Source organism: Rhineura floridana, chromosome 5 (assembly GCF_030035675.1).
Source record: "Rhineura floridana isolate rRhiFlo1 chromosome 5, rRhiFlo1.hap2, whole genome shotgun sequence".
Taxonomy (NCBI): domain Eukaryota; kingdom Metazoa; phylum Chordata; class Lepidosauria; order Squamata; family Rhineuridae; genus Rhineura; species Rhineura floridana.
The window spans coordinates 66,180,755-66,196,608 of NC_084484.1; the positions used below are offsets into that span (position 1 = coordinate 66,180,755).

At 40.7% G+C, this 15,854-nt stretch overlaps 1 protein-coding gene across 2 annotated transcripts in view; it reads right to left on the reverse strand.

The window, feature by feature from the left end:
- Positions 1–905: 905 nt before the first annotated feature.
- The window catches only part of LOC133385835 (arylsulfatase D-like), a 29,771-nt gene continuing 14,822 nt past the window's right edge, over positions 906–15,854 (reverse strand). The window contains exons 8-10 of one of the 2 annotated variants that reach the window (XM_061629418.1): positions 11,988–12,150; positions 10,697–10,818; positions 913–2,239 (exon numbers count right to left, since the gene is read on the reverse strand). In XM_061629418.1, coding sequence (XP_061485402.1) covers positions 1,878–2,239; positions 10,697–10,818; positions 11,988–12,150 — 647 coding nt within the window. In that variant the 3' untranslated portion in view covers positions 913–1,877. Of the gene's footprint in view, positions 2,240–10,696; positions 10,819–11,987; positions 12,151–15,854 lie in introns of both variants that reach the window. The other variant, XM_061629419.1, reaches the window with a different exon arrangement.

The window sequence follows — 15,854 nt, forward strand, 5'->3', positions numbered from 1 at the left end:
CCCCCTGTAATTTTAACAAAAAGGGTATCTATAAGAAAAAACAATAATTCTTTGACCCTAATTATCTCATAAAACCAGTACCTAAGGAAGGGCATGCATATATCTGAGTGGCCAAGTTTGCAACAGTACCAAATTCAAAAGAATAGGGAGTGAACTCTAAATGCACTCGCACTTATTCCTTTACAACTGGGGGTTGAATTCTTTTTTACTTCAAGCCCTAGCTGCAAAGGGAGAACTGGGAGCACACTTAAAGTGTTAAAGTGGCCCATGGAGAGTTGCCCACTTCTGGTTTAATGTTCTGTGCAAACCAGCTCAATCACTCTTATTCTGTTAAATCAAGTACACCATGGATCAAATAAGCTTGTAAATCACCTCTGGATTATCTGTTTCAACAGTTTGACTGATGTATGAAAGAAGCTATTTAAGATGGTGCAGTATCCAATGTGTAAATTTCCCAGGAGTTCAACTCAATGGAGGTCTCCTTAATCTCTTCTTCACACTGGAAAGCTGGTCATTTATTTTAGGTTCCTAGCAACTCAATCCACATAACAGCTAAGCTGCCATAGATAGAGTCATGCTCCTTCAGTTCCATCATTCTCAATGAAAATTAATCAGCTTAAATCCAAGTACTCCGATTTAGCAGTGTTGCAGTTTGGTCTGTTTATAAGGTTAGAGCTGACGCTTGTAGGTGCAACTCAGTGTATAGTTATGTGCACAAGTCTCATTGAAACAGAGCTTAAACACATAACTGTTACACTGTGAACATATTTTAATATACGGCCACTGCATTTCAGATTGAGAGTTGGAAACAGCATCCAGAATTCACTGCCATAGGCAGAACTATTTTTCTTATGAACATAGGAAGTTGCCTTACTCAGAGGCTGGCCAATCAATGTAGCTTTGTACTGTCAACATGCACAATCAAGATCATGAAGCATTTGAAGGAAAGGAGGGCTTTTTTATTATGATGTAACCACCAATATTCTCATTGTCGGCATCAAGCATTCAGCTGTGAGGGCCATTAGGACCAGTGCAGGTAGAACTATCACTCTGGTCTAGATTGAGAATAACTCCTTAACCAGAAAACATTTCTTCATATGCATGATGCCCGCAATAAGGCTGGTTAATACAGAATTGAGGAGTAATGACAATCAACCTCAAGGTTCAGGATGTACAAGAAAGTTGCAAGTGCCTATGTAGAGTTTTGCTTCTACCCACCAACTTGAATATGTTAAAAATGCTAGGGCCAAACCTACCCCTCCCCACCCAGTTTAAGGCCTTTTGCTTCAAAAACTCACACCCTTTAAAACATATTTTGTTAATGCATTCAGCAAACATGCTCACTTTCTCCTATTCTCTCCCTAGCCTTCCTCTCATTCTCTTCAAGGAACATATTCAGCAATAAATTGTCAACTCTGGCCTGGTTTACATATAATGCTAAGCTATGGCTTGTTAAAATATGGCTTATTAAACAATGGCTTAAAACTGGGTGAACTTTACCCAGTGGCTTAATTAAGTGTGAACTCCACCTGGTGGTTTGTTCATTGCCAACAAATTATGATCTCAGGCCATGCTTTGTTGTTGGCTTATGAACCAGTTTGTATTAATTATGGTTAACGTTACATGTGAATACAACATCTTTCCTTATCTACGGTTTATTTGGCGAGCCAACTCCACTGCTCACCAAGTTACAAAGGCACACGTGAAGGACAGGTGGAAGACAAGCCATCATTTTGTTTGATAATCTATAAAATTATAGCAAACAATGGCTTAGCATTGTGCACAAACTAGGCCAGGATGAAGGATATCATATTTAAGATATCAGAAGTGTTTGTTATCAAAGGAAAGACTTCGTTTATTATTTATTTTTTAAATAATTATGCTTTCATATCACTTTCTCTATCACACCAACAAAAAGGGAAGGTCCCACAGCACGGCTGCAGCCATGGCTTCCATATAGTATTATATACATCAAGTTGTTCTGGGACGGGAGTGAGTGTCTTTCTGTGCTCATCCACTGCTCTTTTAAATTGATTTACTAGTGTGTTGAAAAGCGGCTCAGAACCTGGTGACAAAGGGTTGATCTCAGAAGGATCATGTGAGAGGTCAAAAAGCAAAGGAGGGTTGTGGTGAGTTACGCTCTCTCCAGAGCATGGACACATCCTTTTTCCATAACAAGCACCAGCTCCCTCTGGGTGAAATTTTGGAGTCACATAATGGGCCTTCCAGAGAGCACCACCTTAAAGAAAAGAAATCAAACATATTCAGTGCCTAGCTTAAACCTATGGACCTTCTCATAACTTATTTCTGGCAGCCTGACGGGAACGGATGTCTAATTAGTTCACAATAGTTAATTCACATGATTCTTCCAAAGGAAGATTTTCTGGAACAAGGACTTTACTTCTGCAACCTTTATCCTCCTACAGCTCTGTCAGAGATGATGAATTGCTAGCTGCCTTGGAAGAATGCTTCTCCACAGATGTGGAATTCCATCGCTTCCCTTCACAAAAATCTATTGGCTCTAAAAATACCCCTGGTGAACAGCAGTCAGGAAGAGAGAGAAGTTTAATTGCACCAACTTATACATCCATAAGAAGTACAGAAAATGCTACATTATATAAAGGAAAAATGGAAATGTCTTTATGAATCCAAATAAGAAATCCCACTGAATCTAGGACTACATTAACCTATGCATATGTAAGAAGAAGCCAACTAGAGGTCAGTCCTATTTTTTAATCAAGAAGGGTTTTTTAAGCATACTTACCTACCCTAAATATTAGACAGGTGCTGTATCTGTTGTCTTTGCAGTACCTACTGAAGGCCTTTTAAGGAAAGACAACCTTTATCCCAGTTGCATCTGTATTGGAATTGTTTAAGATATTTAAGACATGAGAGCCAGTGTGGTGTAGTGGTTAAGGTGTTGGACTACAACCTGGGAGACCAGGGTTCGAATCCCCACACAGCTATGAAGCGCACTGGGTGACCTTGGGCCAGTCACTGCCTCTCAGCCTCCTGAAAACCCTCTTCATAGGGTTGCCATAAGTCGGAATCGACTTGAAGGCAGTACATTTACATTTTTAAGATATTTTACTGCTTGTTGTTTGCCTCCCTGGGTGGGAGGAAGAGTGGGATATCAACTGATGATAATGATAATTATGATAAGTATAGGCTAAATACAATTTTTTTAAAACTCAGTGGCTTTTAAAAAATGATGAATAATTTTTTTACAGTAATTTTCTGGAATGCAATTTTATTACTAGGCTGCTCTAAGAAAATGTTGCATTTTCATCACAGTTTAATTTTTTTAATGGGAGGTGGCCTGCCAGAAGTTAGATGTCTGGACTCATTTTCAAATGTTTGGGGCTTTTGAGTTACTGGTGATAAAAATGCATTGCTCCAAGGGATTTAATCCAAGGGATTTTAATAATCAAGGGATTCAAGGCCGGCTCCAAAGGGCAGCTAGGTGGGGCCCTGGCCATGGGACCCTGAGGGACCCCTACAGTCCCCTTCTACAATCCACAGAGCTTCTGAGCCACCCGCCATTCTCTCACTCCACCTACTTTTCTCTGCTGACTTCTTTTGCGGCTATGCACAGTGTGTGTGCAGTGCATGTGCAGTGCACACGCAGTGCTACCATTAACCAAGGTGGCGGCCGAGGTTTCCCTAAGGTGCTGATGTCCCTGCCGCTATCTTGGTTGACAGCAGAGATGCGCATGTTTAGCACACATGAGTGCCATCAACCAAGATGGCAGCAGAGGCTTCAGCCCCTTAGGGAAACCTTGGCTGCCATCTTGGTTAATGGTAGTGCTGCACGTGCAGCCCACATAGCTGCAAAAGACAGGAGACAGGTAGGTGGGGTGCACACACACTCGTACAATATCTCAGAGAGGACGTCATGTCTCCTCCCTGATGCATTCACTATAGCTGCCCGATTTCCCTGCTTTTTAATAGAAATATCTATTGGCTATAGGTATGTTCTGAAACCGCAAGGGTGTTTTGCCTATTAGTGAATTACTACATATTTCAGGAAGGGCTGAGCCATGAAAAGAACTTTTGGCTTAAAGTAGTTTAGCACTGATGACAAAGAAGGTTGTTACCAGAGGCTGCTGCTTAGTGGCCATTTTTTTCTCACAGAAGTGATCTGGGAACAATCCTACGTGCTGTATTCAACTAAATAATTGCACGAGTGCATGGAATTCCACTTGCATAGTTAGACTTTTCCCCTCCCTTTGCCCTGTGTTGTCCCCAAATCTGCTCCAGGGGGTTGGGGAAACCCCCAGAACAGATCTAGGGAGTGCATGGGGGAAGGGGAGGGGGAGAACATTCCACTGTGCAAGAAGAAATTCACTAATAGGCAAATAATCTTGTGGTTTAAGAACGTACCTATAGCCCACAGATATTTCTATTGAACTTTATAAAGCAGGGAAATTGGGCAGCTATAGTGAATGCACCAGAGGAGCAGGAGGACATCCTCTCGGAGATATTGTACTGTGCTACAAATTTGTCAAAATGCAAATACAATTTGGGTTGGCCTTTCACAGTTCAATCCACTTCCTGTGGAGCTTGGAATAACTTGGTAACATGTGCCTCTGAGCATATGGGGAGTGGTGGCAATACCTGCCATCTCCAAAGATGGAGAATTCCATTTTTGTATGTTTGTTGGTATTCTTCTTACTTTGCGCTTCTTTCCTGTGTTACTAATATTTCTACAGAGAATCTAATCTAGAAAATTTTATTTCCCTCATTATTCATCCCAGAAATCTTTGTCAAATTTATATTTATTAATCTCAAAGCCTTTTTATTGGTCAATGTCATATGGTGGTGAAGATAGCCTTTTGTGTTTCAAATTGGAGGTAATGTTCTATTTCTATTTGAGGTGCATTAACAGTTGAATCTGAAACTGCAGTTTGATGTAAAATCAGACTGATTACAATATGTTGCTACTTAAGCAATGAATCTAGCTATTGGAAAAAACAAACTTGGCCTGCCCAAGATGCATGTTTTCAGCCTGCTATGTTTAAACCACTTCATTTAAGGCAAGGTGGGCATGGTCAATTAAAAACATAAAGTATACCTAGAATTTTACTAGAATATATTTCACCTCCCACTGTTTTATCTTGTGCAAACTGAGACACTCCTCATGTCCACTGGAGACTATTCTGCAAAATAGTCAGTGCCATTATTCCACAATTATTTTGGAGTTTTTTTAGTGTAAATTTTGCAAAGTATTGCTGTACTTCACATATTCACAGAAACAGAAAGAAAATAAAATGATTTCCTATAGGAAACTTCACTAAAATTGCAAAGTAAATCAGACATATTTAAAGTGACTGTCTGAACTATATCAACTGTCTTAATAATGTTGCTTAATAATGTTGCTTAAACAAGATCAGCACAGCAAAGTGTTCTTTCTTTTATTTGAGCTGATTGCAGGTGTTGCCACCACTCACCATATGCTCAGAGGCACGTTATCAAATTCTTCCAAGCTACACAGGAAGTGGATTGGACTGTGAAAGACCAACCCAAATGGTGTTTGCATTTTGACAAATTTATTTATTTATTTATTGCATTTGTATAGCGCCCCATAGCCGAAGCTCTCTGGGCGGTTTACAGCAATCAAAAACATTAAAACAAATATACAATTGAAAACACATATTTTAAAAACAATTTAAAACACAATTTTAAAATTTAAAACAATATAAAAACAATTTAAAACACATGCTAAAACAAATGTGTAGGGCAGTACAGTATCCCAGAGAGAAGGTCAAGTCTCCTGCTCCTCTGGTGCATTCACGATAGCTGCGCAATTTCCCTGCTTTTTAAAGTTTGATAGAAATAGCTGTGGGCTATAGGTACGTTCTTAAACTGCAAGGTTTTTTGCCTATTAGTGAATTTCTCTGCTTTCTAATCTGGGAGGTAAGAAATGGGATCCTGTGCAAGTTTGCTGAGAATGGATTGATCATTTGCATGCTTATTGAGTTCAGTGGGATTTACTCCCCTGCAATCATGCTTAGGATAGGTGAAACTGACCACAGGGGATGGGGAGGGGAGGAGGAGGAAGAGGAAGAGGAGGAAGTGGAAGAGGAGGAAGGGCTGAGGGCAGGAGGAGGAAGAGAGCAGGCAGGAGTGGATGGGGAGGAGAAGGACAGGTTTGATCATTTGCATGTTTATTGAGTTCAGTGGGATTTACTCCCGTACAATCATGCTTAGGATAGGTAAAACTGACCGAGGGAAGGGAGGCAGGGCTGGAGTGGGCAGGGGAGAAGGAAGGAAGAAGAGGGGAGGGGAGGAGGAACGGAGAGGAGAGGGGAAGGAGGGGAAAGGCAGGTCTGATCATTTGCATGCTTATTGAGTTCAATGGGATTTACTCCTATGCAATCATGGTTAGGACAGGTAAAACTGGCGATGGGGAGGAGGAAGGGGAGGGGGAGGAGGAAGAGGAGGGGGAGGAGGAAGGGGAGGGGGAGGATGGGATTAGAAGGGGATGGGGATGGGGAAGGAGGGAGGGAGGAAGAGGGGATAGAAGGGAGGAAAAGGGAGGGTGGGTTTGATCATTTGCATACTTTCTGAGTTCAGTGGGATTTATTTCTGTGCAATTATGTTTGAAAATGGAAATGGTCTGCCTTCAAGTCGATCCTGACTTATGGTGACACTATGAATAGGGTTTTAATGCAAACCGGTATTTAGAGGTGGTTTTAGCATTACCTTCCTCTGAGGCTGAGAGGCAGTGACTGGTCATCAGTGAGCTTCATTGCTGTGTGGAGATTCGAACCCTAGTCTCCCAGGTTGTAGTCCAACACTGACCTGTGAGAGGGACAGGGAGGGGGGGAGGGGGGGAGGGGAGGATATTATGTGGGTGGGCACTGGGCAGAAGGGAAGCCCCTTTCCTTTCCAAAAGGAAAACATTGTGAACAGTATCGTTGCTTTTCAGCATTTTCCCCACCTTTTTATTCTACAGCAGACACATGTAGCCTCCCACCCAAATTTAAAACAAAGCTGTCCCTGGCCACATCCACACTAGGCCTTTATGTCACTTTGGACCGTCATGGCTTCTCCTAAAGAATCCTAGGAAGTGTAAGTGAAGGATGCTGAGAGTTGCTAGGAGGTGCCCTGTTCTCCTCACAGACCTTCAATCAGAGTGGCTGACTGTTAATCCAGTCTGGCCACTGGAGCTCTGTCAGGGGAACAGGAGTCTCCTCTCAGCACCCTTCACAAACTACACTTCCCAGGATTCTTTGGGGGAAGTCATGACTGTCTCACGTGAAATCACAGTCTGGTGTGGGTGTGGCCCCCTGGTTAGACAAGCCTAGGAGCTGGGAGTCTGGCTTTTAGAACACTGACAGCTGTCTCTTACTGAGCATGCCCAACATTATCATTGAGTTCAAGCCAAAATTTCTTAAATTAATTAAAACTCAGCCAGGCATTTTTAAACTTTTAAACTGCAGAAGATGAAAGTCAGAGTATGGGGCAAGGTCAGTAATAGGATTACAAGTACTCTGTGAACATAGTTCATTTTTAATGAATTTCAACAGATTATGAGAACTCTGACAGAAAAAAGTCCAAAAGAGTTCTTTTTAGATTTTGAACTCTCTATTCTCTGTTACTGTTTTGTGTATTGCCATGAAAATTTAGAGGGTTGTTAAGAAAGTGTTTCTGAGTTCATGACTTTTAAGTTTTGTAAGGTTTTGTTTTGAAATGAGCTTATAGAAAGCATCAGAATGGCATGGGGGGTATTTTCAATTTAACATTGCGGAATGTGAAAAATCCACGCTGGCTATAGTATACAGCCAATCTCATGGCTGTATAATCATTGTGCTGACAACACGTTCACCTTAGCGCTATGTTGAATACAACCCTATGCATTGTCGATGGGCTTCTTCAGCTGATCTGTTTATTGAGCATTCATCCTGATTTGCTTGCCCAAAGCTTACATGGAGGTTAGACCGTGTCTGGTCTTTTTTGAGCATTCATTCTGATTTGTTTGTGAAGCAGTTATATGGCAATGAGCATTCATCCTGGCTTATACATCTTCCTGTTAATCATTTGCTCAAACCACACTTTTCAGCGCATTTGCTCATCACTTTCCAAACTGCAAAAGGTCTGTTTAAAAAAACAAACGGGTTTTGTTGTGCTTTAATCTGTTTTAAATGTGCAAACCTAAATTTCCTGCACGTACTTGAATCCCTCCTGCAAAATAGGGACAATCTGGAGGCACCCATAGTAACATTCCCAAGGGGACTTTGCAGGAAAAATGCCAGCTACCAGCTTGTGGTCATCAGGAACAGGACTCTGCAATGAACCCCTACTTTTTGCCTGAATCTCATCTACCTCCCCCCCCCCCCAAAAAGCAAAAAGCTGAAATGTTACTACCATTCCATCACCCATAAATTGGATGTTGAAATGGGAGAGGTGGTATTATCTCTAGTTTCAGAGCAGAGCCTTGTTTTCAAGCCACATTTCACATGAATATTTTCAACCTCTCAATCTTGTGCATGTTTATTCAGCAGCAATTCCCACTGTGCTCAGTATGGTTTCCTTCTAGATAAGTGCTCAGAGGATCATAGCTTAGGCATCATTTGTTAGATGAACTTCTCTTGGTGAGGGTGTGCTATGATTTAATTTTTTGCAATTTCCCTGGGATTTCATGCTTCCTACTCAGAGTCCTAAGTATATTTAAACTAAGTCTCACTGCATGCAATGAAATTTATTTTCAAGATGTATATGGAATTAGGGTATTAAGTTTTGACAAAAATTGTGGTTTCTTAATCGCCCCCTCTTTCATTTAACAGTCTGTAACTTTCTATCTTAAACTTTGAAGATACAGTGGAACCATCTTATAAAAAGTACTTTGGTGTGAGTTAGTTTTGCCTGGTATATATATGTAATCAATAGCCAAGGTTATCAACCGCAACCGAGAATACCACTGGAGCAATGTCAAAGGAGCACATCATTCTTGCTTAAGACTAAACTAATCTATGTAGCTTCATTCTATGAAACTAGAACAATAGTATATATTTTTAATCAAAGAAGGATTTTGCAAGAAAACCATGTGGACATTTCATTGTTAGAATGTGATCTACCAATTATTAGGCTCTTAAGTACATCTAGGAGTTGCACAGTGGTCTGATCCTGTGGCATTTCCCAAAGTGTTTGCTTATCTCACAAAGTATAGGTGTAGGTTCTGTCTAATCCTTTTGGATGTTGAAGACATTTTGAAGCAGTTGCATGATTTTACATTTGGGGGCTATAATGCCAAAAAATGAATCAATTTCAAATTCAGGCATCATAAAGGTAAAGGTGTCCCCGCACTTATAGTGCAAGTCATTTCTGACTCTTAGGGTGATGTCTTGCGACGTTTACTAGGCAGACCATATATATGGGGTGGGTTTGCCAGTTCCTTCCCTGGCCTTTCTTTACCCCCCAGCATATGCCAGGTACTCATTTTACCAACCACAGATGAATGGAAGGCTGAGTGGACCCCGACCCCTTTTACCGGAGATTCGACTTCCTCCTTCCATTGGAATCGAACTCCGGCCGTGAGCAGAGCTTCGGCTGCGTTACCGCCGCTTACCACTCTGTGCCACGGAGGGTCAGGCATCATAAGCACAAGCAATTCTGTTGCTGTGAAGATAGCTACTTTTCAGAAAAATAAACATCGCAAAAGGAAATAATAAAATATGTATTTGTGCATAGAAAGCCTGGAAACCTTCACCCTCTTGTGGAAATTTTTATTATATACATACTTAACTTGCAGTTAGAGCTATTGGCAAACAAGACAGGGGAAAAGTATGAGCTATGCTACATATAAAAACCTACACACTTCTAGATTAACACAAAGATGTTTGTTCCTTTATCTGTTTTGTCTTATTTTGTTTTAGGAAAAGAGCTAAGCTTGGCCCTATTGATTTCTTAGTTTTGTTGATCACAGAGCTGTCCTGCAGAATGAAACCTACCCAAGTTACCTAGCCCAATTCCTTGAATACATGCAAGATCCATCACACACAAAATTGTTATTGGTTGGTATTCAAGTCAGCACTGCTCAACCCACTTAGCTCAAACAAGCATGTTTACTTGGAAGTAAATCCCACTCTGTTAACGGAGCTTACTTTCAGAAAAGTGTGACTACAGGTGAATACAGGCAAGTAATGAAATCTACAACATATCATTGGTACCCCATAGCCAACTGTGGCTGGAAAGCTACACTCAACTTTTGAAAAAGATTTCAGGAAAGAGACTTTGTTTTGCTCCCTTTGTGACCCTGACCCCATCCCTAGACAGGAGAAAGAAAGATTACAGGGTTCAGATATACACAGATGTATGTCCCAACAACCATGTTATTTTGTGTGCATTGTGGTTAGTGTGTACTGTGCACAAACACCTAATACTCCAACACACATTAGTGTCTGTGTGTGTACCTGCCCTTGGTAAGACATGGGAGAATCCATTTTTGGTCTTTGACTTTCCAAAATGGTTCTAGGTTTAGCCTAGCAGTCATAATAGACAGAAACTTACTATCAAATACCAAATTATCTTCTTTGTAATAATGGAATCCATATAGTCCAGCCTATAGCTAGTTTTGACTGAGAAACAAACAAGTCGGTGTTAAATTGGCGATGCTGAATCATCCAGACTGAGATGCGCATTTTATGTCAGTAATGCATATGTACCTGCTGTCGGGAGAAGATATTATACTTACTCTCTTTGTGGTACCAGCGCACTGCATGCAAGTACAACCCACAGTAGTGAAACATGAATTCATGCTCCGAATGCTTCACTTCCCCCTGCAATAAAGCTATCTGGTTCCTTCCATCGATTACCCTAATATGAAGGAAATCATACATTCAATAACGTGATATAAGTAATGATTGATTCTTAATACACAGTTGCCAATAATCTAATTATTGTACACCGCCCTGAGAGCCTGTTGCTAAAGGGCGGTTTAAAAGTGCAATCAATCAATCAATCAATCAATCAATTAAAAGAATTACGTGAAGAAAAACAATGATACTGGGGCTCTAATAGATTAAGGATGCAGTGATGAGCTGGGTAAGGTGACACATTTCAAAGACATATTGCTGCAATTTGTGTATTACCAGCATTGTAATTAACAACTAACAAACTGGTTTATCAGTTTCCCCTGGCCAAAATGTCTTTATATTTCACTAGGGTGGGTGATAAAACAGATTTTTAAAAAAAAACCAAACTGTAAAATATAACAAATATTCAGTAGGTAAGATTTTGTGCTTAAAGTTACATGGCTCAGTTACAAGCTCCCACTTCTGTCATGGTTTCACTGCTGATTTCAGAGGGTGTAGCCATTCTATGAGTGGCAAAGGAAAGCACACACAGATAAAAAGGAATCCACAATCCCCCACATGTGCAACAAATCTATGTATGCACACGTGAAAGCATACAAGAATTTTGGGAACTATAAAAGCTAAATAATTTCTAGCAAGAGAGAAAATTTCATGCCATATAGTCAATGTGTTGAATATGTCCTTGTGAATAAGTTGATGAACCTTTAACATACAATGATATTGACCACAAGGATTTGTTTGTACCCTGCCACACATTATAGTGACAAATGGGGAAGGGCTGTCGCTCAGTGGCAGAGCATCTGCTTTGCATGCAGAAGGTCCCAGGCTCAATCCCAGGCATCTCCAGGTAAGGCTGGGAGAGACTCCATCTGAAACCCTGGAGTGCTGCTGCCGGTCAGTGTAGACAATACTGAGCTAGATGGACCAGTGGTCTGACACAGTGTAAGGCAGTTTCTTATGTTCCTAACTCAGTGAGCAAGTTTTGCAACTTACTTCATTCTTTAACAAAATCCTTACAGAACTCATGTAGAGGAAAGCAATTAAGATGTTTCAGAACTGTCATGTGTCAGAAAGCCAAACAAATGGATGATGATATGAAATATATTTTTGAAGTCTTTCATGGCTAAAACCCAATTCACCTTGATCTGCTTTTAGACCAGTATTTTGTACCTGTCTTGTGGAACTGATGCCCCAGCCAAGTAAGCTACTGTGGGGAAAATATCCATAAGACTTGTTGGCTCATCAATAACAGTGTTAGTAGGGATCATTCCTGGCCATCTAACTATTCCAGGCACACGGATTCCTCCTTCCCAGCCTCCCATGCCTTTTCCACCTGCCATAAAAGTAGTAATAGAAGAAGATCACGATGTCTCATGTTAAAATTACAATTAATCTGTTGAATGCCATAGTTCAAACAGTTGTCCATGTATATTAATGCATAAAAACTAGATCCCAATGTGAACAAAAAAGAACACTCGTATTAATAGAGATCTCCTTCCACATACCGAGACTGTTGCCACAAATATGTCATATGTATCTGCCTGAGCTTTAAGATCCGTATCCAAGGCCCTGCTCTGTTATCCACTGGTGAGAGGGGTTAGGTTGCCAAGTATCAAGGACAGGCCCCTGTATCTCCCCTATCTGCAGTGGCCTAGAGGGATTCATATGGGCCTCTCCCTTTGGCCATTTATGTGGGGGGAGATCAGTCCTCATTCAGATGATTTGATGGCTGATATAGTTAAGAACTGTTTTATCTGTTGCTGCTGTTTTAAAGTAGTTTTTAAAAACTGCCATTTTAAATTTTGGCATGTTAATGTGATTTTGTATTGATTTGTTGCAACCCTCCTTGGGAGAATATAAAGCCTAAAAGGCAGGCTGTAGGCTACAAATAGTGCAATCGGCAATCTGCCCTCTGATAATGGCTGTCTGCATATGATTCTATGCAGTGCTTAGCTACCTGCACCTGCAGTGCTGCCTCCCATAGCACTATTTGCTTCCATGTACAGTTTCATGGGAGCACTTCTGGACAGGTGCCTTCTCCTATATACCTGACATACTATATATTTTGTATTTTATTCTACTTTGCGTCTTATGGCATCCCCTCCGCTCCCCCCCAATGGTAAAGCCAGCTTGCAAATTCTTTTAAATGAAAAGGTGGGGCAGAAACAATTTAAAATAAATAGCTGTTCAACCAAGTGAAAGGAACTGATCTTTGTCCAGAGACAGAATGGTAATAGGATAGAATAGATATTTGCCTTGGGTGTGGCAGATTTCCTTGTGCTCTGTTTCAACCATGCTCTTTACCAGCTATGGCAAAAATGTACACTGTTGCCCCTGATGAGACCTCCAATTCATGCACTTGTTTTCTTACTCTGAGGCGACTGTTGGTATGTGAAATCCAGGTCACTTCTGGACTGTTGGTATTTTGTGGGTGGTATTTGATTGCATACTGGCCAGTTCAGGTTATGCAATAAAAGTGGATTTGGTGATCTAGTGCAACAAAACTAGCTTTCCATAATAATAATTTTTCATAGAATCATAGAATAGTAGAGTTGGAAGGGGCCTACAAGGCCATCAAGTCCAACCCCCTGCTCAATGCAGGAATCCAAATCAAAGCATTCCCGACAGATGGCTATCCAGCTGCCTCTTGAATGCCTCCAGTGTCGGAGAGCCCACTATCTCTCTAGGTAATTGGTTCCACTGTCGTATGGCTCTAACCGATGTCCAGTCGAAATCTGGCTTCCTGCAACTTGAGCCCATTATTCCGTGTCCTGCACATTTTAAAACGGAACTTTTTGCAATAAGGGAAGTGATGGGAGAATGCACTGAAAAGTGAGAGATAACGGTTGTTTGATGCAACATTGTATAACCTCACCCACAAACAAAACAGAATGAAGACTCAAGGAACATGTCATCTGGAAGCGAACTCATTCTTTTAAACAGTTTCATCATGTGACAATGAGGATGGGATAACATCAGTTTTTATGCCATCAACATCTGACAGAAAACAAGAAAACATGCAGGTCTACATGGAGAACATCTTCTCATGATAACGCTCTCATGAGGTAGTTCTCTTGTTTTGGCAGGCTCCATAAGGCTGGCCTTTGGCTATGAAGATCTGAATCCATTCTCAAACTGTGTGCTGAATACTCAAGTGGAATTCCCTTTAAGCTTCATATATTGCTGAAACGTAATACTTCCCCCCTATCTTGTCTACACATCATTACACTTTTTTAAATCCCCAGACTTCAAGGCATGCATACCATTCCAAAGCAAAAAGCAGAAACATTCCCAGAACATTAAACACTGGGAAAATAAAAAAGTACATTGAAGCAGACATGTGCAATTAATATATATCAACAATCTTAAAACAAAGAGAAAAAAAGCCTTAAAAGGGTTCACATCAGTTCCAAAAACATTGGAAAAGCAAAGTCAGCTTGCAAATGAATAAATAAATTCAAAAGTTTCTAAAGTTGGGGAAACAGTTCCTACATATGAATAGCAACTTCAGTTCTCCGAGTGCCTTATGTAGCCAAATAACACCATCCACACAGATGAAAAATTTATCAATCAGGCATGGCTGGCCCAACAACGAGGTTGAATGAGGCAGTTATCAAGGCAGCAAATGGCAAATTGGCACCTCTAGATGCTTGTCTGCTTGCCTCATTAGCTTTGCCAGCTAACAAGCCAGCTAACGAGGCATGCCTTTCCACCACCCCTCCTCCTCTCTGCCACAATTCATTATAAGAAAGGGCCAAGGGGCTCCTTCCTTAGAGTGAGGCCTTTTAGGCAAGGTGCCCAAAGAGTAAGGTTGCCATATTGCCCGGTTAGCCGGGTTTTACCCGGATTATTTGCATGCCACCCGGCGCCCGTTTAGCCCCTTAAGGTGGCCCAGATTCTCAGCTTTAATTAAAAACAAATTAAGTTTCTAGGTGGTCCGGTTCTCGAGATATACATAAAAATGTCAACCGCCCCCCGACTGTTAAATCTTTCGTTAAACAGTACTGTATAGCACTTCGTAGCTTTAACCCCGCCCGTTCAGGATTGCAGCCAATCAGTGAAGCCAGGGTTGTGTTTCAGTTTCATTGACCTGAGGCAGTGTCTAGAAAACCTCATTGCAATATGAGAAAATGGTGGTTTCCCCCCCCCGTTTATCTGAAAATCTCATAAATTGGGTAAGTATATACATTTGAGGTTTTTTTCCTCTTGTGTGCAGGAGTCAGATCCTGGGCAGTGTTTTGAAAACCTTCCCAATACTTGCTTTTGTAAAAGCAATGCTAATCCCATATGCCCAGAGTAAATCCCATTGAATTCAATAGGATTTACCTTTGAGTAGACATGGTTATGAATGTGCTGAAAATCAATGGGACTTTGGAGTGAATGTAAAAAAGAATTGTGTTTGTGTTCTAACTCTTTCTGTTCCTCCTCCAGTCCTATTTTAAAGCAAGTAGGCAGGGCTTACTTAGGTATTACAGTTTTTATTCTGTAGGAAACTAATACTGATTTTTTAAAACCTAATACTGATTTTTCTGCAATGACCAACTGGTTTGACAATAAACTGTTATATGGGCTGTATGTATTTATACATCAGCAGTGTGTGCGTGTGTGTGCGTGTATGGAGTCTTATGATTCGGAATTTTGGGTTGTGTGAATGAAGTTGCTTATCACTTGAGGTTGCATTTCTGTCCCTGTTTGAGTAAGCCCCACTGAATACACTGGGACTTGCTTCTGAATAAATAAACCTAGGATTGCACTATAAATATCTTTACAGTCTGTGTAAATAATAAATATATTTGATAGTCATGCTTATATAAATATTTCTTCATTTATCATATTTTTGGTTTTTGGTTAGGAATCCTGACTGGTTGTGAGATGCTTAGTTTTCTGCCTTACTCATAGGAATCTTGTTGTGGTTGGTATGGTATTACATTTAGGAAAGTGTTACTGCCTTTTGTGTTTTTTTTCCCTATTTGAATTTCACTTATCTTTAACCTCACTCCGATTCAGCCATAGAAGCAATAGCAGCATATGCAAGAT